Source organism: Theobroma umbraticum, unplaced genomic scaffold (assembly GCF_002168275.2).
Source record: "Theobroma umbraticum cultivar Fairchild unplaced genomic scaffold, ASM216827v3 scaffold_81.0, whole genome shotgun sequence".
NCBI classification, from domain to species: domain Eukaryota; kingdom Viridiplantae; phylum Streptophyta; class Magnoliopsida; order Malvales; family Malvaceae; genus Theobroma; species Theobroma umbraticum.
Window position 1 is genome coordinate 2,236,957 of NW_018397268.1, and position 18,893 is coordinate 2,255,849.

Sequence of the window (18,893 nt, forward strand, 5' to 3'; positions counted from 1 at the left end):
TTGGAAAAATATCTCCCAAGAACAAGCACACAACTCCCGTACGCACTCACAGAGAGAGAGAGAGAGAGAAGAATTGACACTTACACAATTTTAATATCAGACCCAAATTTACGAATTATTAGCAAATACCATGGATACGATAATGATAGATCAAAACATTTATTCATAAGTGAAGCAACCAGTCTTCATCTGGTTTTTACATAAAGTCTTAACCACTTACATACTCTAGATTTTAAAAAGCTTATAGTTTTGAACTAGTTCATCCATTGACCTTAGGCGCCCATCCAGCAATCACGAATTCCTTGGCAACATTTGTTTTCACAAAGGACTCTCTAGAGAAAACCAACTGCAATGCAAGATAAAGGAAATATACTTGACCATTAGTCAAAAAATAAGTAAATTTTCTTCTATTCAGAGTCAATATTAGCATGAACACATGCCAGCATAAAGACATTTAAAGATACAAAATTAGAAACAAAGGAGATATTCATTAAAGATAAAAGGGTCAGGAAAAATATTGCCCCAAATCATTGAGCATTCATCAATTAAAACCATTATGTTAAGCCAAAAATTTAAAAGGACTAGGATCCTCAAACTCGGATAAAAGAGCCGCTTCATTCCTACCATCTAGGATTACAGTTTTAGCCGCATCATGACATGCTTACCTAGTTACATTATACATATTTTGTGCCTTATGACAGAGGCAATACCAATTCAGCATGATTACATAGCCATAATCAATGATGACTATTTCCAACTCGCAAGCAATATGCTTGATTGCATAAAGTGGAAAAGCTGCTTAAGGTAATCACAAGAACCAAACTAAAGCTAGAATCTGAGCCAGACAGTCAGTCATATATAAGTGTATTTCTAGAACAAGCACCTCTTCAAAAATCAACTGCAGAGGCCATTAAAGGTGAGAGATGATAAATAAGGAAGTAAAATAGGACCTAGCTAAAGGACACCAAGCCCAAAAATGAAGGGCTTTTTGCTCCCGTTTCTTCGGGTGCCCCCGCTCTGCCTCTTTATGGTGTATTGGGGAGGTATGCTCTCTATTTGCCTTAGTGCATATCTAAAAAACCCCCTTCTGATGCATTTGTTTTTGCTACCTTACAGGTGGGAACCCTTTCATTCCCCCCCAGGTTTAATGAGAGCTGCTCTTTAATTCTCAAAAAAAAAAGAAAAAAATCATGATGATCCTTAAATACAAGTATGACATAGTTTTCATTATTCGTGTCATGACATGAGCCTGGTAATCATACCTGCTTTTACAAAGAAGGCAGCAGAAGTTCTTTCTGATTCTTTTAGAGGTGGTGGGGGCTTGGGCCTAAGTCATGATAGAAAAGCTTGATGTTGGGAATCCCTCAGAATCATGAATTTACGTTCTAAAGTATCATCATTGGCATTTATGTTCTGTTATATCGAGCCAGCATTATGTTCTTTTGAAATGTATATAGTCACTGAGGTATATCATGCCACATTCTGTTGTAGCTACCTCCTAACCTACAACATTACTACTAATTATGTGTGTTATAATACAATAAAGCTTCAAATCACCACAATGATCCAGATAGGATTGTAACTAAGGTGATACAAGAACTACAAAGACCAGTGTAAACCAACAAAGTAAGCATCCTGAGAAGAAGGTTGTCATACTTGATGGAATGTGCATGCCAAAGACGGTCCCTTATTGAACAGTTAAAATCACTAATTTTTTCTTTTTTTTGCAAAAAAAAAGCAGTGAATCATGCACAAATATGTTGATTGATGGTTCAGTAGCTGCATACCTTCAAGTAACTGTGGACACAAGTCAAGCTTTCTGGAATAGTCCACTTCTTGAAATGGCCAAGAGCAATTTCAAGATGATAGAGCTTTGGCCCCAAACTTAAATCAGCAGCAGTTATCTTTTCCCCAGCAATAAATGGTCCCTGATGCACATGGTAAAATATATGAAATTAAACCATGAATCTACACACAAAAGCGCTTCAAATATATAATATATTACTATCACTTACCTGACCCTTAAGATGCTCGTCCAATGCCTTTAGTTCATTAAGCAAAGCCTGCTCAGATCCATCATTTGCATCCTTGCTCTTCAAAAATGTGATGAAAGCTCCAAATATTTTTGATCCTCTGCAGTCACACAGTGAATAATTAGTTGAGATTTTTCAAGAACAAAGTGCTTAGTAAAATTCTCTAAAAACAAAATAACTCCTATCAATAAAACCATTCCCTTTTTTTAAAGCCAAAGATTGACAAATATTCCTGACAACACAAGATAAGCAAAATATGACAAAGAGAATCAACTCTATTCTTTATATTTTCAAGGTAACTATTCAAATGGTATCAGTCACAAATCAAAAACTAATCACAAAATTTCAGAGGGCAGAAGAAAACCAAAACGATCAAATGTTTTCAGGATTAACTCAGATAATCGAAGTAGCAAGAAGTATAATAAACATATATTATAAAATCAAAAGAAATTAATATAGTATTAGTATAACTTCTCAGTAGAAACACAAACTCATAAAACTGTTAACAAAAACACAGTACACCAAGTAACTTAGAGATAACTCAAATGAAAGAAAAGGGAAGACGAGGGCAGCATACACAGAGGCAAATTCAGGTGGTGTTTTTAGAGAAGGCTCAGGGTACTTCTCTTCAAGAATTCCAACAATCACGTCAGAGTCAGGCACCCATTTCTCATCAAACTTCACCACCGGTACCTTTCCTTCTGGACTTATCTCCAAGAACCTATCAAAATCAAATCAAATGAAAAATCACAAACTTCAAAACCCATTTGCTTAAACATTCCAAACAACCCATCACCACAACCAAAAAACCCAAAAGTTCACACCTTTTACAGTCAAAATCACAAATTTACAGCAAGCCATCAGCCCAAACACTCCAAACTACCAATCACCACAAACAAAAAAAGCCCCCCCAAAGTTCACAAATTTAGAGCTACACATTTGCATTAAGCAGTCCAAACAACCCAGCATCACAAAAAGACCTCACAGTTCACACTTTATATAAAAGTTTACATCTTTTATTATCTGATATATACCATTGAGGTTTGTCACTGAGATTGACGAGGTGCATCTTGTAAGGAACTTTCTTTTCCTCCAAAGTAAGAAGAACCCTTTGGCAAAATGGACCTGAAAAACACAAAACAAAGCAACAAAATTTCAATTCAAATTTAAAACCCAGAAACAAGACCACCCAAAGAAAAAAGGAAAAACATGACATACAGTCTCCAAGAACATCAGGAGCGCCGGCAGCAGCCTTGACACAAATCTCCAAAGCCATTTTTCCTAGAGAAAGATTTGGCAATTTTGGTTACTAAAATTCCTGTGGAACGACGGAGAGCTTTGAAGGCATACAGTAAGCAAATGGCAAGTTGGCAGTGGTATTTGAGCTTGGTGTGGTAGTAAATAACTCCAAATTTTTGTTAGTGTGATATACGGACCTGATCAAAAGATCATGTTCGACAGCCCATCTTACTTAATTGGGATTAGGACCAACAATGGTATATTCTATCTTTCTGAAAAAGTTAAGAAAGCTACTTATTATGCCTCCGTGAAGTTCCTTCCTTTATTCATTCACCTACTCATTAACATGGTCATGGTTTTTGCCAAGTTCAAGGTCGACATTGGTTTTCCCCAAGCAACGTGGCCAATGTAAGGCTTCATATAAGCAATACTTTCTCAGAGAGAAAGCATACAAATAAGGTAGGTGGATCAGATCATCTGAATTATTTACTTATATATATATATATATACACGCTATGTTAGGATTACGAGTATTTACTCCATGACCCAATCTCATTGAAAACTACTCATGGGGAAAGGTGCAATCCATTGCAACATAAATCTGGCCCATGATGGAAAATGGGTTCTCTAATTTCTGATCGTTATCTTCCTCCTGGAGGAGAATCACTTCTTTTGTCATTCTGACAAGAAGCCAAAAGCATTCATGACTTTTGCTAAAGTGGGATTCATATATCATTGTCTTTGCACCCCACGTTCTCTCCTTTTCTAAAATGTCACTAACTTTTTATTGGATGATTGATTGTTTCTCTTAGCATTTTCAAGTCCTATTTATTTTTTATTATTAATAGATCCACAAAGTGATTAAATTAAATATAATAAATAAATTACATTCAAAATTTTAATTTATTAATTAATACATAATCTCTATATTTAAACAATAAATTTAAATTCCTCTTCTCTTAATTTTAATATATATTTATAATAAATAAATTTAAATGTGTGCGCCTTTATTTTTTTTTTGAAATTTATCGAGATTCCAAATTTAATTGAGATAGGATTTTTTAAAAATTCGTACCTGATTTGGATAAGTATAAGTTATTATTTTATTAAATAAGATTACATTTAAATTTTAATATATAAAAAATAATAATATTTTTATAACGAAACATGTGTATCTAGAGCTAAAGGGATAGATTGGAGGTTATCTTTGAAACAGCCAAATCAGATTGAGCCCACTTTGAACTATCCAACAACACATATAGCCTATTTAACATACTTACGTGTGTATGTATATATATATATATTATTTAAAAAAATTTTAAATTTTATTTATTAAGTAAGAAAATTATAAATTAATTAATAAATTAAATATTCGAGGGTTATATATATATATATATATATATATATAAAAGGTTACTCATGTACATTTTAAGTGGGGCGTTGATGAATAATTTCTTATTTTAATTTTTATTTTAGAGTTTGCACTTTATGAATTTGGGGCAGGATTTATTAAAAATTTGATTGCCCTTTAATTTTTTTATAAATAATTTGGAAATTACGATATTATTTTTTTTATGATTTTCAATTTATGACAGATTTCGTCTTTTAAATCTTTTGAGTATTAAATTTATATATTTTATACGTATGGGTAATTTTAAAAATTACCGATTTCTCTTTTTATTAAAAAAATAACTTTATCACGTTCGTACTTAACTAATTAAATGAGTCAAAATTTTTATCTAAATTTTTATAAATATAAAAAAGATAAGAATTTAGAGACGAAATGAGTGATATTATAAGAAAAATAAAAGTATGAAATACAAATAAATGGTCGAAGACAAAGAAATGGTCATATTTGCAAACCATACCTCCTCTCATCCCCTCTCAGCCAATCATCATCAATCTCCCACGTGGGACTTCTGGACATATCTCCCTCAGCCTCCCCCTCATGGTTTGCCTTATATTTCATTCTCTTGTGTACCACCAAGTTTTCTGCATCATGTTTGCACCAGGATCACTTCCTTAATTCACCATTTATTATTCTCATCCTCCTTTTTCAGTTTCACAAACAACAAGAGTTTGGTTCAGGATTCATGGGGGATTCTTCATCATCATATATTCACATGGTGATTTTATACTATAATAATCTGATGTGCTATTTGTTAAAATTACAATATATTGACATATATATTATTGTTTTTCATTTTGTTGTGTTGACGTTGTAATTGTTGCAGGTGCAGCATCTGATCGAGAAGTGTTTGATCTTCAACATGACCAAAGAAGAGTGCATGGAAGCACTCTCCAAGCATGCAAACATCCAACCTGTCATCACTTCTACTGGTTCGTTTTTTTCCTTTACCAACTCTTTCTTTTCCAATCCTGCATGCACACACAGAGAAAAACACGCATGAAACTGTCAACCCAAGTAGGGTTCTGCTTTAACCTTAGCATTCTCATACCGTGATCAGCAGGGACAACCTTTGATCAAGTCAAGCCCGAGTCAAACAACCTTACTCACACCATGCTGGTTTTTTACGTTAAGAATATCATACATGATCATGCTTATATGTAACTCGAAACATGTTAATTGTGTACAGTTTGGAATGAACTTGAAAAGGAAAACAAGGAATTCTTTGAAGCCTATGCACGATCCCAAAGCAAACAAGGTCGAATGTCAGAGGAAGAGACAAGTCAAATGATCCAGAAGATGATCTCGGATTCCCCTAAGGACCCTGACGACTAACACTTCCATCTTAAAGGTTATCCCTTCCGTGTTCTGGTTGGTAGCTGGCCCTCTCCTCCACCACCCGCCCTCCTTCAACTTCCTTCAAATCCAGCCAGACAATATAGTGTCTTTATTGAGAGTCCCTTTGGACCACCCCTGAGGTGGTCCTATTGCACATGTTTAATAAGGAAGACCATGGAGTATTATCATGGTCCCCATTTCCAAATAAAATCTAGACTACCCTAAAGCGAATAACCAATAATTAGATGCCATGTCATCATGGCATAATCAATAATTACATGTCAATGTAAGCAATTCGAGGAAAAATATGAAGGAGAGTAGTCTATATGTGTGATATATATACACACACAAGATAAATATATACAAAGGATAGTTATGGTTTTCTATGATGAAAGAAAACAGAGGTGACAACATCTGGAATCTGCGCCATCCTTTGTTTCTGCATAAAATTTTCGCTTTGCTTGTCCTACAGTATATATGGATGCTTCTAGCTTTCTTATGTTACCATTATTGTTGATTAATAGAGTAAAACAAAAAAGGTGGGGAATGAAGAGTAGGGACTCCTCAGTCATTGCATCCGGGTCCCAATCATGAATTTTTTAAAGTATGTGAAGGAGGTGTTTATGGTCTGAAGTCATTCAGCTCTTCTAAGGGTTTCACTTCAATGTTTCTTCTGGCATTAAATGCATGGAAACACTTAAGCAGGGCCAGGGGGCATGCATTTTGCATCTAACAATAATCAAACGATCATCATGTATTTGTATCTGGTTGGGAATCAACTAGAAATGATGAATACAAAAGTCAATACCTTTCAATGCCATGCATGGATTAAATATGTTTTGGTTCAATGGCCAGTTACATGGTCAGTTTTTGTTTCTAAGAAACTTTATGGATTTGAGACATTAGTGGAGAAACAAAGTTAACATCCATCAACCACAACTGAGAACCACAATCCCAATACGATAATAAACAACAATGAAAATAGCCCACTTGCTTCCCTAGAAGAAATGGAAGACATGTCCAACATCAACAGTACTTACGCTATAATTTTACCAGCAAGATTCTCACTAGGAAGGCAGAGACTCTGCGCCCACCCTATATGTTGTGCTAGTACTGTAATTCTTTTCTAATATCTGATGGAGGTCATTTTCTCTCTCTTAATTCATGTTGAAAATTTTCCTTTTAATTTTCTATCTGTTTAAGATAACTCTATAACCTCGAATCTGAGCCGACTATAACTTTTCTCCACAAACAATCTAATACTTTACCTAAAGGTGTGCTGTTCTCCCTCAGAACTCAGAAAAGAGTTCAAGAAAAGAACATGTCAGGGAGAACAATAGATTCTTGCCCAGTTTTAAGATCTGCCTTGTAGAGGCCTGTGAGGTAATCTATTCCATGATTCTGTCATCATCTTTTCAGAAAAATATCTCCACCAACAAGCCCATATGTACACATGGGAAGAGAGAGAGAGAGAGGAATTGACACTACCTACAATTCAACATCAGATCAAAATTTACTAATTAATAGCAACAACCATGGATACTATAATGATAGATTCAAACATTTATTAGTAAGTGAAGCAATCAGCATTCATCTGGTTTTACATGAAGTCTTACCCACCTACATACTCTAGAGTTTGAAAACCTTATAGCTAATTCATGCATTGACCTTAGGCGCTCATCAGACAATCGCGTGTTCCTTGGCAGCCGGAGTTTTCACAAAGGACTCTCGAGAGAAAATCGACTGCAATGAAGATTAACAATCAGTTGAGAGGTTTCAATGAACAACTCCTATCAATAAAACGACTCCATTTTCCTTTTTTAAATCAAAGATTGACAAATTTTCCTGACAGTACAAGATAAGCAAAATACGACAAAGAGAATCAACTCTCTTCTTTATATTTTCCAGGTAACCATTCACATGGAATCAATTACAAAGCAAAAATAATCACAACATTTCAGGGGGCAGAAGACAACCAAAATAATCAAATGTTTTCAGGATTAACTCAGATAATAAAAGTAGCAAGAAGTACAATAAACATGTATTATAAACTCAAAAGAAAACAGTATAGTATTCATGTAACTTTCAGTAAATAGACAAACCTATAAGACTGTTAGCAAGAACACAGTGCAAAAGGTAGCTGAGAGATAAATGAAAGAAAAGGGAAGACGAGAGGCAGCATACTCAGGCAAATTGAGCTACTGTTGTTAGAGAAGGCTCAGGGTACTTCTCTTCAAGAATACCAACAATCACGTCAGAGTCAGGTACTCATTTGTCATCAAACTTCACCACTGGTTCCTCTCCTTTTGCACGTATCTCCAAGAACCTATCAAAATCAAATCAAATAGAGAATCACAAACTTCACGACCCATTTGCTTATACACTCCAATCAACCCATCATCACAAACAAAAAGGCCACTTTTACAATCGAAATCACAAATTTACAGCAACCCATTTGCCCAAACACTACAAACTACCAATCACCACAAACAAAAAGCCCCCCAAAAAGTTCATAATTTTACAATCAAAATCACAAATTGAGAGCAACACATTTGCATTGAACACTCCAAACAATCCATTACCACAAAAAAAATAAAAAATAAAAACCTCACAGTTCACATTTTTACATTAAAGTTTACATCATTTATGATCTGATATATATACCACTAAGGCTTATTACTGAGATTGACAAGGTGCAACTTGTAAGGAACCCACTTTTCATCCAAAGTAAGAAGAAACCTTTGGCAGAATGGGCCTGAAGAACATAAAACAAAGTAACAACCTTTCAATTCAAATTCAAAACCCAGAAACAAAATCACCCAAAAAAAGAAAACAAGCATAACATACGGTCTCCAAGAACATCAGGGGCATCAGCTGCAGCCTTGACACATATCTCCAAATCCATTTATTTGTCTAGAAAGATTTGACAACTTTCATGCACATGCATACACCTACAAAAAGTTTAGTTCGAATCTATTTTTTTAAATAAAAAAAAACACCATCACATTTTTACTTAATTTATTTTATTTACTTATTCAATAATTCAATTTCGTTAATGATAAAATAAGTATTACAAGCCTCACATCTGTTAGTCAAGAGCCATTGTAATACAAAACAATACATAATCACCATACAAATAGATATCATAAAAGTCCATAAGAAATTTTTTGCACACCCTAGAGCCAATAATAGTAGTGTTACAATGAAAGCAACTACTACCCAGTATGAAATAAATCCGAGCCATCCATCTTTAACTTTGTCAAAGAATTCGTAAAAAAATTTACTTTCCTAAATGTATGGGTGCTAATCACTTTTTTCATATTTATTTGGAATCTGTCAATCTCAAAAAAAATCTTTCAATATTTTTAAGACATCAAGGGTCGGAGGCAATGAGTAATATAAAAAAAAAAAGTTTTGAAATACAAATAAGTCCTAAAGAAAAAGAAATGGTTATTCTCAGCCAATTATCATCTATCTCCCACATGGGACTCCTGGACTCATTCCCCACCCAGCTTCTCCTATTGGTTTGCCCTATATTTAATTCTCAGTTTGCTGCATCATATCGGCACCGGGACCACTTCCTTAATTCATCATTGCATTCCCCATTCTCTTTATTGAGTTTCACAAAAACACAATAAGAAGAGTTTGGTTAAGAAACAAGGACAAATGTTGCTTAATATTTAAATAAATAAATCTTTTTACTTGGTATGGATTGTATTCAAAATTTAAATAAAAATATAAGTAAGGATTACACATTAGTTGATATTTATAACAAGTAATATAGTGATAAATAAAGTTCGATCTGTTTGAAAAGTTGATTTATTACTAATTACTAAAATTTATAACAAGTTAAGTTTTATCCAGCAATAAGAGGAACGAGTTGTTAAAATTAAAATAAAATTTATCTAAAGTCTACTTAACTTAAGGATTGCAAGTTAAATGTGTAGTGAGCAAACAATATAATTAAGGCTTAAGATTATGGTTTCAGCTATTGCTTTACAAGGATATAAGATCAATCAACTACTTACTTTTTATGAGAATCAATATTAGTCAAGGTTCCTTAAGCATGCATGGTACTCCGTCGAGTTATCACATAATTGCCTAGCTTCATTAACTATCTATATGTCTATAGAACATTAATTAAAGCTAAGCTCACTAAGTTTAAGACCTATAATGACTATGTATGATTAATAGGTATATATCAATCCTATTAATTAATCATCCACTTAATTTCTTAATTTGAGATAAACATACATTACTCAAATTTGGGTCCTTTTAGATTATCCTTCTCAGGTCTCATCTAAAACTCCTTACTCAACTTGCTGGTGATCAAGTAACAAATAAGACAATAAGCATGAATTTGAATAAACATTGATATTCTCATAAAAGCAAGTAGAGGAAAAATTCGAAGTATTCCAACTACCAATAGCATCCACTATAATCTTAGATTAAAACTCTAGCTCAACATGTTCAAAGGATAATACAACATTTCAACAAACAAAAATATTGTTCTAAAAAAATAAGAGAGAGAATCAAATCTAGAGTGAGGAAATTGTTGACAGCTTTTGCATCTTCCAACTCTTGATTCCTTTTCTTTTTCCCTTTTTGTTCTTGTCTCCTTTTGCCCAAAATGGTCTCTCCAAATCCCCTTTTTTCTTAGTGCAAAACTTTCCATTTATACCCCTTCTTTTTTTTTTAGCTTGCCCTAGGAATATTCATAATCTGACTTAGATAGTGTTGTAGCACTGGAAACTTGGTGTTGCAGCACTGGAGGTTCTGTTTCCTTGTTTTTTTGCTTTAAGTTGCCTTATGCAGAGTTGCTCTGGACCTCATTTTCAGCTTCATTTTTTATCACGATTCCTTTTGATTTGGGCCAAGTGCTAAACATCAAAGTTGTAGCTCATCCTTTCGGCTTTCCATTGGTTTAAAATTCACCTCGATCGGACTTCTACAACTCAATTTATGCCTCAAATACTTCAGCTTGTTCGATTGCTTTTAAACCTAATTGCACCATCCTTTGCATTCATGCTCCAAGTCTTTGCATCTCCTTCAGCATTAAGGGATTAAATAATCAGAGACTGAATTGAGGGATTTTGACAAGAAATTAAGCTAAACTTGCATGAATGGAACTTGGCATCATATAAGTTAAATTATTTTTAAAAAGAAAATTAGAAACCACTTAATGACAAAAAAAGACTAGAAAACTTAGCAAAATTCAAGCTTTAAAGATGTCTAAGGTAACTCTATATAATAGAGTTATCACAAGGACAAATCATGGGGGATTCTTCATCATCATAAATTCACATGGTGATCTTATACTATAATTTGATATGCTATTTGTTAAAATTACAATATATTGATATATTGTTTTGCATTTTATTGGAGTTGATGTTGTAATTATTGCAGGTGCAGCATCTGATTTAGAAGTGTTTGATTTTCAACATGACGAAAGAAGAGTGCATGGAAGCACTCTCCAAGCATGCAAGCATCCAACCTGTCATCACTTCTACTGGTTCGTTTTATTCCTCTCCCAATTCTTTTTCAATCCTGCATTCACCAAAAAAAAGAAATCACATATATTTGAAACAAACCTGAGTACGCAACAGAAACTCTCAAACATGAGTTGCAGGTTTTAACTTTGCTTATATTATGATCTCCAGTAAGCTTCTGATGCAGCTATAGCTGGCCAAACAAAGAACCTGTGAAATCTGTATAGAATTCTGCTTGAGCTGGAGGTTTTTTTTCTTGTCATATCTTGACCAATCGACTCGACAGCAAGTCGACCTCTGATCTGATATAGCCTAGTAAGTTAGAATATAAGTGAACCTGTGAACCCAAGTAGGGTTCTGCATGCTTTACCCTTAGCTTTCTCATACCATGATCCGCTGAGACAACCTTTGATCAAGTCAAGCCTGAGTATATATATAGCCAGGTGAAATCTTGTCAAATCTAAGCATTTTCAGCCTAAGCTCGGCTCTTTTCAATATTTCATGATCCTGAATCACTTTTGATCAGCCAAATATTAGAACACCAAGTAAACTATTCTGGGTCTTATCTCTTCTCTAACATTTCATCGTCCCTTCACAGAGTTATAGCTTCCAAGTAATTCCTATTCCTTTCTCAAGAAATAAGCTCAGATTGAATTCGTTGAAGGCTTTTCTTTTTTAATGCTGGTTTTTACGTGAAAAATAGTATACATTATCATGCTTATGCGTAACACGAACTACGTTCATCATTACGTACAGTTTGGAATGAACTTGAAAAGGAAAACAAGGAATTCTTTGAAGCCTATGCACAATCCCAAAGCAAAGAAGACCGAATGTCGGAGGCAGAGACGAGTAAAATGATCCAGAAGATGATCTCGGATCCTCCTAAAGACCCTGACAACTAACATTTCCATCTTAAACGTTCTCTCCTTGGTGTTCTGGTTGGTACCAAGCCCTCTCCTCCACCCCCCTGCCCTCCCTAAACTCCCTTCAAACCAGCCAAAAAAAACAAGCTCAGAATTCAAGCCATAGTGTTTTTACTGAGAGTCCAAAGGTGGTCCTATTGCACATGTTCAGTACGGAAGATCAAGGAGTATTACCACGGTTCACGTTTCCAAATAAAATCTAGATTACCCTAAATTGAATAACCAATGATTACATGCCATGTCATCGTTGAATAATCAACAATTACATGCCAATGTCGGCACCCCAGGACAAATATGGAACGATATTCTTGTAATCGCATCATCTTCCTCATCGCGGTTACTTTACTGTTTTGAATGAGTTGCTGAAGATTGCATCTGTCTTTTCTTGCATAAATACAAGAGTTGATATGTGGAAAGAAAAAACAGAGGCAGCAACATCTCGAATCTCTGTGTCATCCTTAATTTGTTTCTGCATGAAATGTCGGCAGTGCTTGTCTGATAGTATATATGGCTGCTTCTGGCTTTCTTATGTTACCATTATTTGTTTGTTAATAACTAGAGCAAAACAAAAAAAGTGGGGGACTGCATAGGCCCTGGCAACCTGGTCACAGTCATGAATATAATTTTTTAAAGTTTTAAAAGCAGGTGAAGGTGATGTTTGTGGTCCTGTGGAAGCAAGACTAGCCAGTGGTCTGATATCATCGCGTGCTCCTCAGGGTTGAACTTCAATGTTTCTTCTGGCATTCAATGAATGGAAAGTTTAGTGACTAGCACTTAAACAGGGGCCAGGGAATGCAGTTTCTAGCACAACTGAGAACCACTATCTCAGTACCAAGCAAAGGAAATAGCCCACTTGTTTTCCTAGAAGAAAAGGAAGGCATGTTCAAGGTTAATACAATAGTACATATGCCATAACTGTACCAGCATGGCTAGAAACTTGGACCACCCTAGTAAGGCAAAGGCTCTGCGCCTACCCTAGATGTTGTGCGAGTAGTCTAGTTCTGATATCTGATAAGGGTCAGTTTTTCTCTCTATACTTTTGACCTAATTGTTTGCTGTCATTCCCTTGGAACTCAGAAAAGAGTTCAAGAATAAAACAAAGTCAGTGAAAGCAAGAGATTCAAGCCTAGTTTTAAGACATGCCTTGTAGGAGCCGGTGAGCTAAATCTATTCCATGATTCATCATCCCACCAGCGAGCAAAACAGGAAGGTGGGAGTACTTGGGAGATTAATCATTAATCTGTATGTGTTATTATTTTGTTAAATAAATTATATATTTTAACATTAAATTTAATAAATATAAATTGAAATATTAATATAAAATTTTTCACATTGTTTTTAATAATATATAAAGTACAAACTTAATTTTGAAATGACCAAATCTAATTAGGTTAAACTTATATCCAGCTTAACCAGTTTAGCCCTAAACCTTAAATCTTAAATTTTGAAAAAATTAATAAAATTGATGATGGGCATTTTAGGTGGGAAGCTCATGAATAATTTGTTACTTTGCTTTTTATTTTGGAGTGTGGCCTTTACAAATTTGTGATTGTATTAAAACTATATTGTAGAAAATATATATTATTTAAAGCAAAATTTTCATGAATTAAGAATTTATATATATTATTAAATACAAAAAAAGAAATACTAGTGGTTTAATCCCAACGCAAAAGGAATAATCTTAGAACCACGCGATATAGCAATCATACTTCATCTGCAATTTGCAAATGCAATCATAGCTTTCCCCAATGCCACCAATCATTTTGCTGCTTCCAATATTCTTCATTAATGCTGGGGGGCGTTCTAACTTCTAAGGTGTAAATAATAAATTCTATTCTCAACATTGGGTGAAAATAATAGATCTATTTTTTGAAATTACATATGCATATATATTATTTAAAATATTTAATTAGAATCTCCCTTTTTTCTAAAAAAAATTAAAATCAAAATTTTTGTCTCAAAGTTTGTAAAAATAAAAGATAAATATAGTAATATATAGATATAATAAATTGGAAATACAAATTTATTTCTACTACTATTTCTCATCATGTATAGGAGAGAGAAAAGTGGGTCAACTTGGAGTGGAAATAGCAATTCCATGTCATTACACGAAAAGAGAACTGTTTCTTTTGTGGCGCGAAACACGCGGACAACGACATTTAAAGGTTTCGCGCGTAGTTTCGAAACGTCAAACCAACGCCATAACATGTCCCTACAAAGCCCAACTGTCTCTGCTTCCCACTTTCTTGTTTTCTTCTTCCTCGAATCATCGAATTATTATCTCCCATTTTTCTTCCGAATCTGAAAACCCCAATTCTTTGCTTCTTTCGATCTTCAATTCAATATCGAAAACCCCATTTCGTACAATTTTAGTATTTCTTTTTTCATGAACCGACCATTTTTATAGTTTTTTTTTTTGGTTGCATGTGACGTTTGGTTTTGACCAACCAACTTGCTCAACATGTCGGCTTGTCTTTCTCTTGCTTGATTTATAAGCAAGACAAATAGTTTGTGCCCGTTTGTTATCATGTTCTTTTAATTAAATTAATTTAATAAACACTCTGAAATTAAGTGATTTAGATGGAGATTTTGTTGGGCATCTGAACTCAAAGTCAACAGCCAGATTTTCTTCCAAACAACTTATTTTAGAAAAAAGGTTAGATCTTTTGTTTTCTTTTTCAATTTTTCTTCCTCTTTTTTCTGGGTTTTCTTTTCTCTTTCTTGGTTTTTTGTTTTCTGGATTTTTCCATGATTTGGTTAAGCTTCTGATGTTTGCTTCTGCTTTTGTGAAAGTTGGATTCTTTTGGTTTCTTTCCTAAGTGCCTATTTTCATTTTTTTCCTTTCAAAATGATCTTTTTTGTTTGTTTCAATGAGTTCATAGAGGGCTATATGATTCTTGTTCAGTTGCTCTCTGATTGTAATTGATTGATTTTTTTGAGGGTTTGTTGGGGGAGGGTTGTAATATTAAAATTCTCTCTTTTTATGATTGGGGGGGGGGGGGGGGGAGGCGGAATTTGTTTCATTTGCTAATTGCACTTTATACTTTGTTCCCGTGCTGTGTTCTAATCATTACTTTGCTTAAAGAATAATTTTAATGATTTTGTTTCTTGCATGTTTATTGCTCTGAGCTCTACTTTGTTTTGCATTTATGAAACGTCTAGAAACTTAATTTTTGGCTTTATTTGATACTTATATGACTGTTGTAAGGGGAATTCCTTTGCTGCTTTAATCTTTTGTTTTCTAAAGAAAATTTTCATATTTAAGCTTTATTTCAGTGACCAAGAAGATGTTTTGTTTTCCTTTTCTACCATTCAAAGATGTTTTGCAGTAAGGGTTTTTTATGGAAAAGAAAAATTCTTAGTGTTTTCCTTTTTATAGAGTACATGCTTTCTATGATTGGTTTGGGCTGAGCATCCAATTTAGATGCTGCATATTATGCCAAGCTGCTATCCAAGTTTCTTTTCCTTTTCAGATTTTAGTTTGTTTTGTTTCTTCAGTCTTTTGGCATATGCTTTTTTGCATCTTTATTGAATATTAATATGGAATTTCCAGGACGCAGGGGGCTTTCAAATTGAGTATTTGGAGTTTTACTGTCGTTGTTGCTGTGGCAGCAGTATAAGAAATTTATGGTAAGTGAATAAAAAACTATATCCTTCTTGCTTTGGAGGAGCTCTAAATTTTTGATAGTTGGTTAGTTTGCTTATTTTAGTAGTAAATAGATGGCAGAATTTCAATTTCAGGTATATCCATTAAATTCTTTTCCTTTTCTTTGATGCAGCCTGCAGATGCATTTTTGCATCCTGTAGAATGCTATAGATTTAAGGGTGTTTATTTCAGCTGCATGAAGAAATGTCAAAGAACATGGAATGTAAGCCTCCTACACCAAGTGTTATTGCAAAATTAATGGGCCTTGATGAACTTCCAACTCAGCAACCTGTCAAGAAGCGGAAACAGCAAAGAGTGCTCTCAGAGAATTATCGTCGTAAAGTTGCTTCTATAGGTGTTTGGGAGAAGCGGTCATTTGATGAACGCCGTTCATATAGGTTTGGCATTGAAGAGCAAAAGGAGTTCAAGGATGTATATGAAGTAATAGAATTATTAGAGAGAGACAAGGAAAGTGATTTGTTTGCTGAAAAGGGAAGAGTTGATTTAAGATCATCAGAGGGAAAAATTCCTATTTTAAGTGGAAGTTGTGTAGATGCAGATTATGTTCCAGTGGGTGTCAAGCTTCAACACTTGAAAGAAGTTCATTCTGGACAACATGGCCCAGGATTTGTGGATTCTAGAAAGGATTATTTTGAAAATCATTTTCAGAATCCAGATTGTTTGACCACCAAGCCTTTCTATGATCAAGAACGTGTCTCTTCTCACTTGCTTTCAGGGCATGTAAGAATCTTAGAGTCAGCATATTCTTTGGACTCTGAAAATACTGATATATACAGGGAAGTCTGGAATAGAACTGATCAAGGAAATGCTAAATTGCTTCAGCAACTTGAAAATAATCTTGTAAAAGATTTCCAAACGAAATATGGACCTGATAGTATGTTTCCTGGATGTCATCTGGAATCAAACAATGAAAAACATCCTTCCTTTAGAAAAGTTGTTGTTTTGAAACCAAACCCTGGAAAGGCAGAGGATGCTTCTAGTGAAGGTTCTAGGAAAGACAAAGGTTTCCTCAGTCATGGAAAAGGAAATTCACATACTCAAGTTAAAGAGAGGAAGAATTTGTCCAATGGTGTGAAATCCACAGGGCATAGATCTATCCCTTCCTGTGGATCTGAAAAGGAAATCACCAGAAAAACAAGGCATAAGACAAGTGACAGTCCTTTGCAGCCACCAAGGTCACGATTTAGTGGTGTTCACAGTCTTGCAAAAGAGCCAGAGTTAATGATGGTTTCTTCCCCAAATTACTCTGATTTGAACAACTGGTATAAGCCCTCATGCAACTACTTAGATGGATCATATATGGCTCAGGAAGCAAAGAAGCAAATCTCAGAAAGATGGAGGATGAATAAAGAGTTTCTGGAGAATGGACTTGCTTTTGGGGGTAGGCGCAGAAGCAGAACTCTTGGTGAAATGCTTGCATTGCCTGACTATGATAAATATGTGAACTTTCGTACTCCTTTAGGCATTAGCAGTAGAGATGGTTGGAAAAAAATTGGTGTTGGAGACTTAATAAAGTCCAGATCTCCAGCATATTTTACATCTGTTGGAAGTCCTAAAGCCAGGACCAGTCACAAAGCTTTCCATGATGATTCGTGTATGACTATGAGGCCAATGTTTTCTCTTAATTGGTCAAGACTGAAGTCAAGTAAGCAGGGTTCCAGTGGGAAAGATGATCTGGAACGAAGAAACTCAGGATCCAACTGCAAGAAGTCTCAATCTAGTCCATACTTAAAGTCAGAAAAGAATCACTTGCTTGAAGACAAATATGTTATCCATTATATGTTAAAGAACAACCTTGAGAAGCAGGATCGTGCTGAACAACATTCTATAGTTCGTAAGTCATTAAAGCACGATGTTGATTGCTCTGACTCTGAAAATGAAATTACCCCAATTGATCAATGGAATGACATTAAGGATGGAAATATGTCTCCAGAAGGTTCTGTGGTGCCTGAGTCACCAATGTGTACTGTTGCGTCCCCAAGCATGGCATCTGATACGGTGGTTGCTATAGAAAATGTGTCTGTCAGCAAGTGTACCAGGAATCAGAAACAGCCACAGTTTGAACCAATAGGCTGCACCATGTCAGAGAAAGACTATGATTCTTCTTGTATCCCTGACGCTTCAAGTAAACAGGTTTGATGTTTATTTTTTTTTATTTTTAAGTCTCTGATTAGTTTGATAGATGCTAGTATTATGTAATACTCAAACCTTAGACGATATTTTCAATCAAAGCTATATGGAAGCTGATATGTTCTAGAACCTGATTGTTTCTCAAGTAAAAGGATGTGCTATATAGTCAATGTAAATGATACATGCACATTTTGCTATGACTTCACATTTTCTTCTTAACTTTGAATCATTCCACTACCAAAAGAGTAGCATGTTATACATTTTAGATGTAAAGTAGTTGTTTTAGTACTTGTGCACATTCTTTTGTACAAAATATTCAGATAATTTTCTTTGGATATGTTTGTTCTTCTAATTGTTCAGCTGCAATTTTGGGCTACTCTTTGGCTGCAAAAATTAAATTTCCTTCCTCAATTTCTTTCACTGTAATCTTGCAGGAAGATATATCAATGGAAATATCTGAAGAGTGTGGGACAGACCCTGACTCTCTCGTGAACTTGGAGAGAACTTATCAGCCCAGTCCAGTTTCAGTTTTGGAAGCACCATTTGGAGAAGAGGTTTTATCCAACTCTGAATGCTTTCACAGTGTCAGTGCTAGCTTACATGGTACTAAGACAGAAGGATTTCTTGACCTCTTGATTCTCTTGCCCACTTTTAATCAATTTAATT

At 34.6% G+C, this 18,893-nt stretch overlaps 3 protein-coding genes and 1 pseudogene across 3 annotated transcripts; 3 read left to right on the plus strand and 1 right to left on the minus strand.

Annotated features, from left to right (window-relative positions):
- Nucleotides 1-135: 135 nt before the first annotated feature.
- DHAR2 (dehydroascorbate reductase 2) lies at nucleotides 136-3,559 on the minus strand. Its single transcript, XM_021439965.2, has 6 exons — nucleotides 3,252-3,559; nucleotides 3,068-3,158; nucleotides 2,611-2,754; nucleotides 2,016-2,133; nucleotides 1,788-1,928; nucleotides 136-346 (listed from the first exon to the last, which is right to left on the minus strand). Exons 1-6 carry the CDS (start codon nucleotides 3,307-3,309, stop codon nucleotides 260-262), a joined length of 639 nt encoding a protein of 212 aa, XP_021295640.1. The 5' UTR covers nucleotides 3,310-3,559; the 3' UTR covers nucleotides 136-259.
- A 1,720-nt stretch (nucleotides 3,560-5,279) lies between these two features.
- Nucleotides 5,280-6,460, plus strand: LOC110425408 (uncharacterized). Its single transcript, XM_021440316.1, has 3 exons — nucleotides 5,280-5,398; nucleotides 5,507-5,612; nucleotides 5,870-6,460. Exons 1-3 carry the CDS (start codon nucleotides 5,366-5,368, stop codon nucleotides 6,013-6,015), a joined length of 285 nt encoding a protein of 94 aa, XP_021295991.1. The 5' UTR covers nucleotides 5,280-5,365; the 3' UTR covers nucleotides 6,016-6,460.
- Nucleotides 6,461-11,292: 4,832 nt separating this feature from the next.
- On the plus strand, nucleotides 11,293-12,409 carry LOC110425572 (uncharacterized; annotated as a pseudogene).
- A 2,247-nt stretch (nucleotides 12,410-14,656) lies between these two features.
- Nucleotides 14,657-18,889, plus strand: LOC110425497 (uncharacterized; the record flags this gene model as incomplete). Its single annotated transcript, XM_021440423.2, has 4 exons — nucleotides 14,657-15,086; nucleotides 15,984-16,060; nucleotides 16,210-18,230; nucleotides 18,662-18,889. Coding segments are annotated over exons 3-4 (2,178 nt in total), but the record flags the coding sequence as incomplete, so codon positions are not given.
- Between the last annotated feature and the right edge of the window lie 4 nt (nucleotides 18,890-18,893).

What these genes read in the sequence shown, in the direction of transcription:
- DHAR2 (XM_021439965.2), bottom strand. Translation starts at nt 3,309, where the DNA reads ATGGCTTTGGAGATTTGTGTCAAGGCTGCTGCCGGCGCTCCTGATGTT. An exon ending in CTCAGTGACAAACCTCAATG is followed by an intron (nt 2,755 to 3,067) that starts GTATATATCAGA and finishes TGATTTTGATAG; the next exon opens with GTTCTTGGAGATAAGTCCAG. An exon ending in GTGTCCACAGTTACTTGAAG is followed by an intron (nt 347 to 1,787) that starts GTATGCAGCTAC and finishes CTTGCATTGCAG; the next exon opens with TTGGTTTTCTCTAGAGAGTC.
- LOC110425408 (XM_021440316.1), top strand. Translation starts at nt 5,366, where the DNA reads ATGGGGGATTCTTCATCATCATATATTCACATG. An exon ending in CATCATCATATATTCACATG is followed by an intron (nt 5,399 to 5,506) that starts GTGATTTTATAC and finishes TAATTGTTGCAG; the next exon opens with GTGCAGCATCTGATCGAGAA. An exon ending in ACCTGTCATCACTTCTACTG is followed by an intron (nt 5,613 to 5,869) that starts GTTCGTTTTTTT and finishes AATTGTGTACAG; the next exon opens with TTTGGAATGAACTTGAAAAG.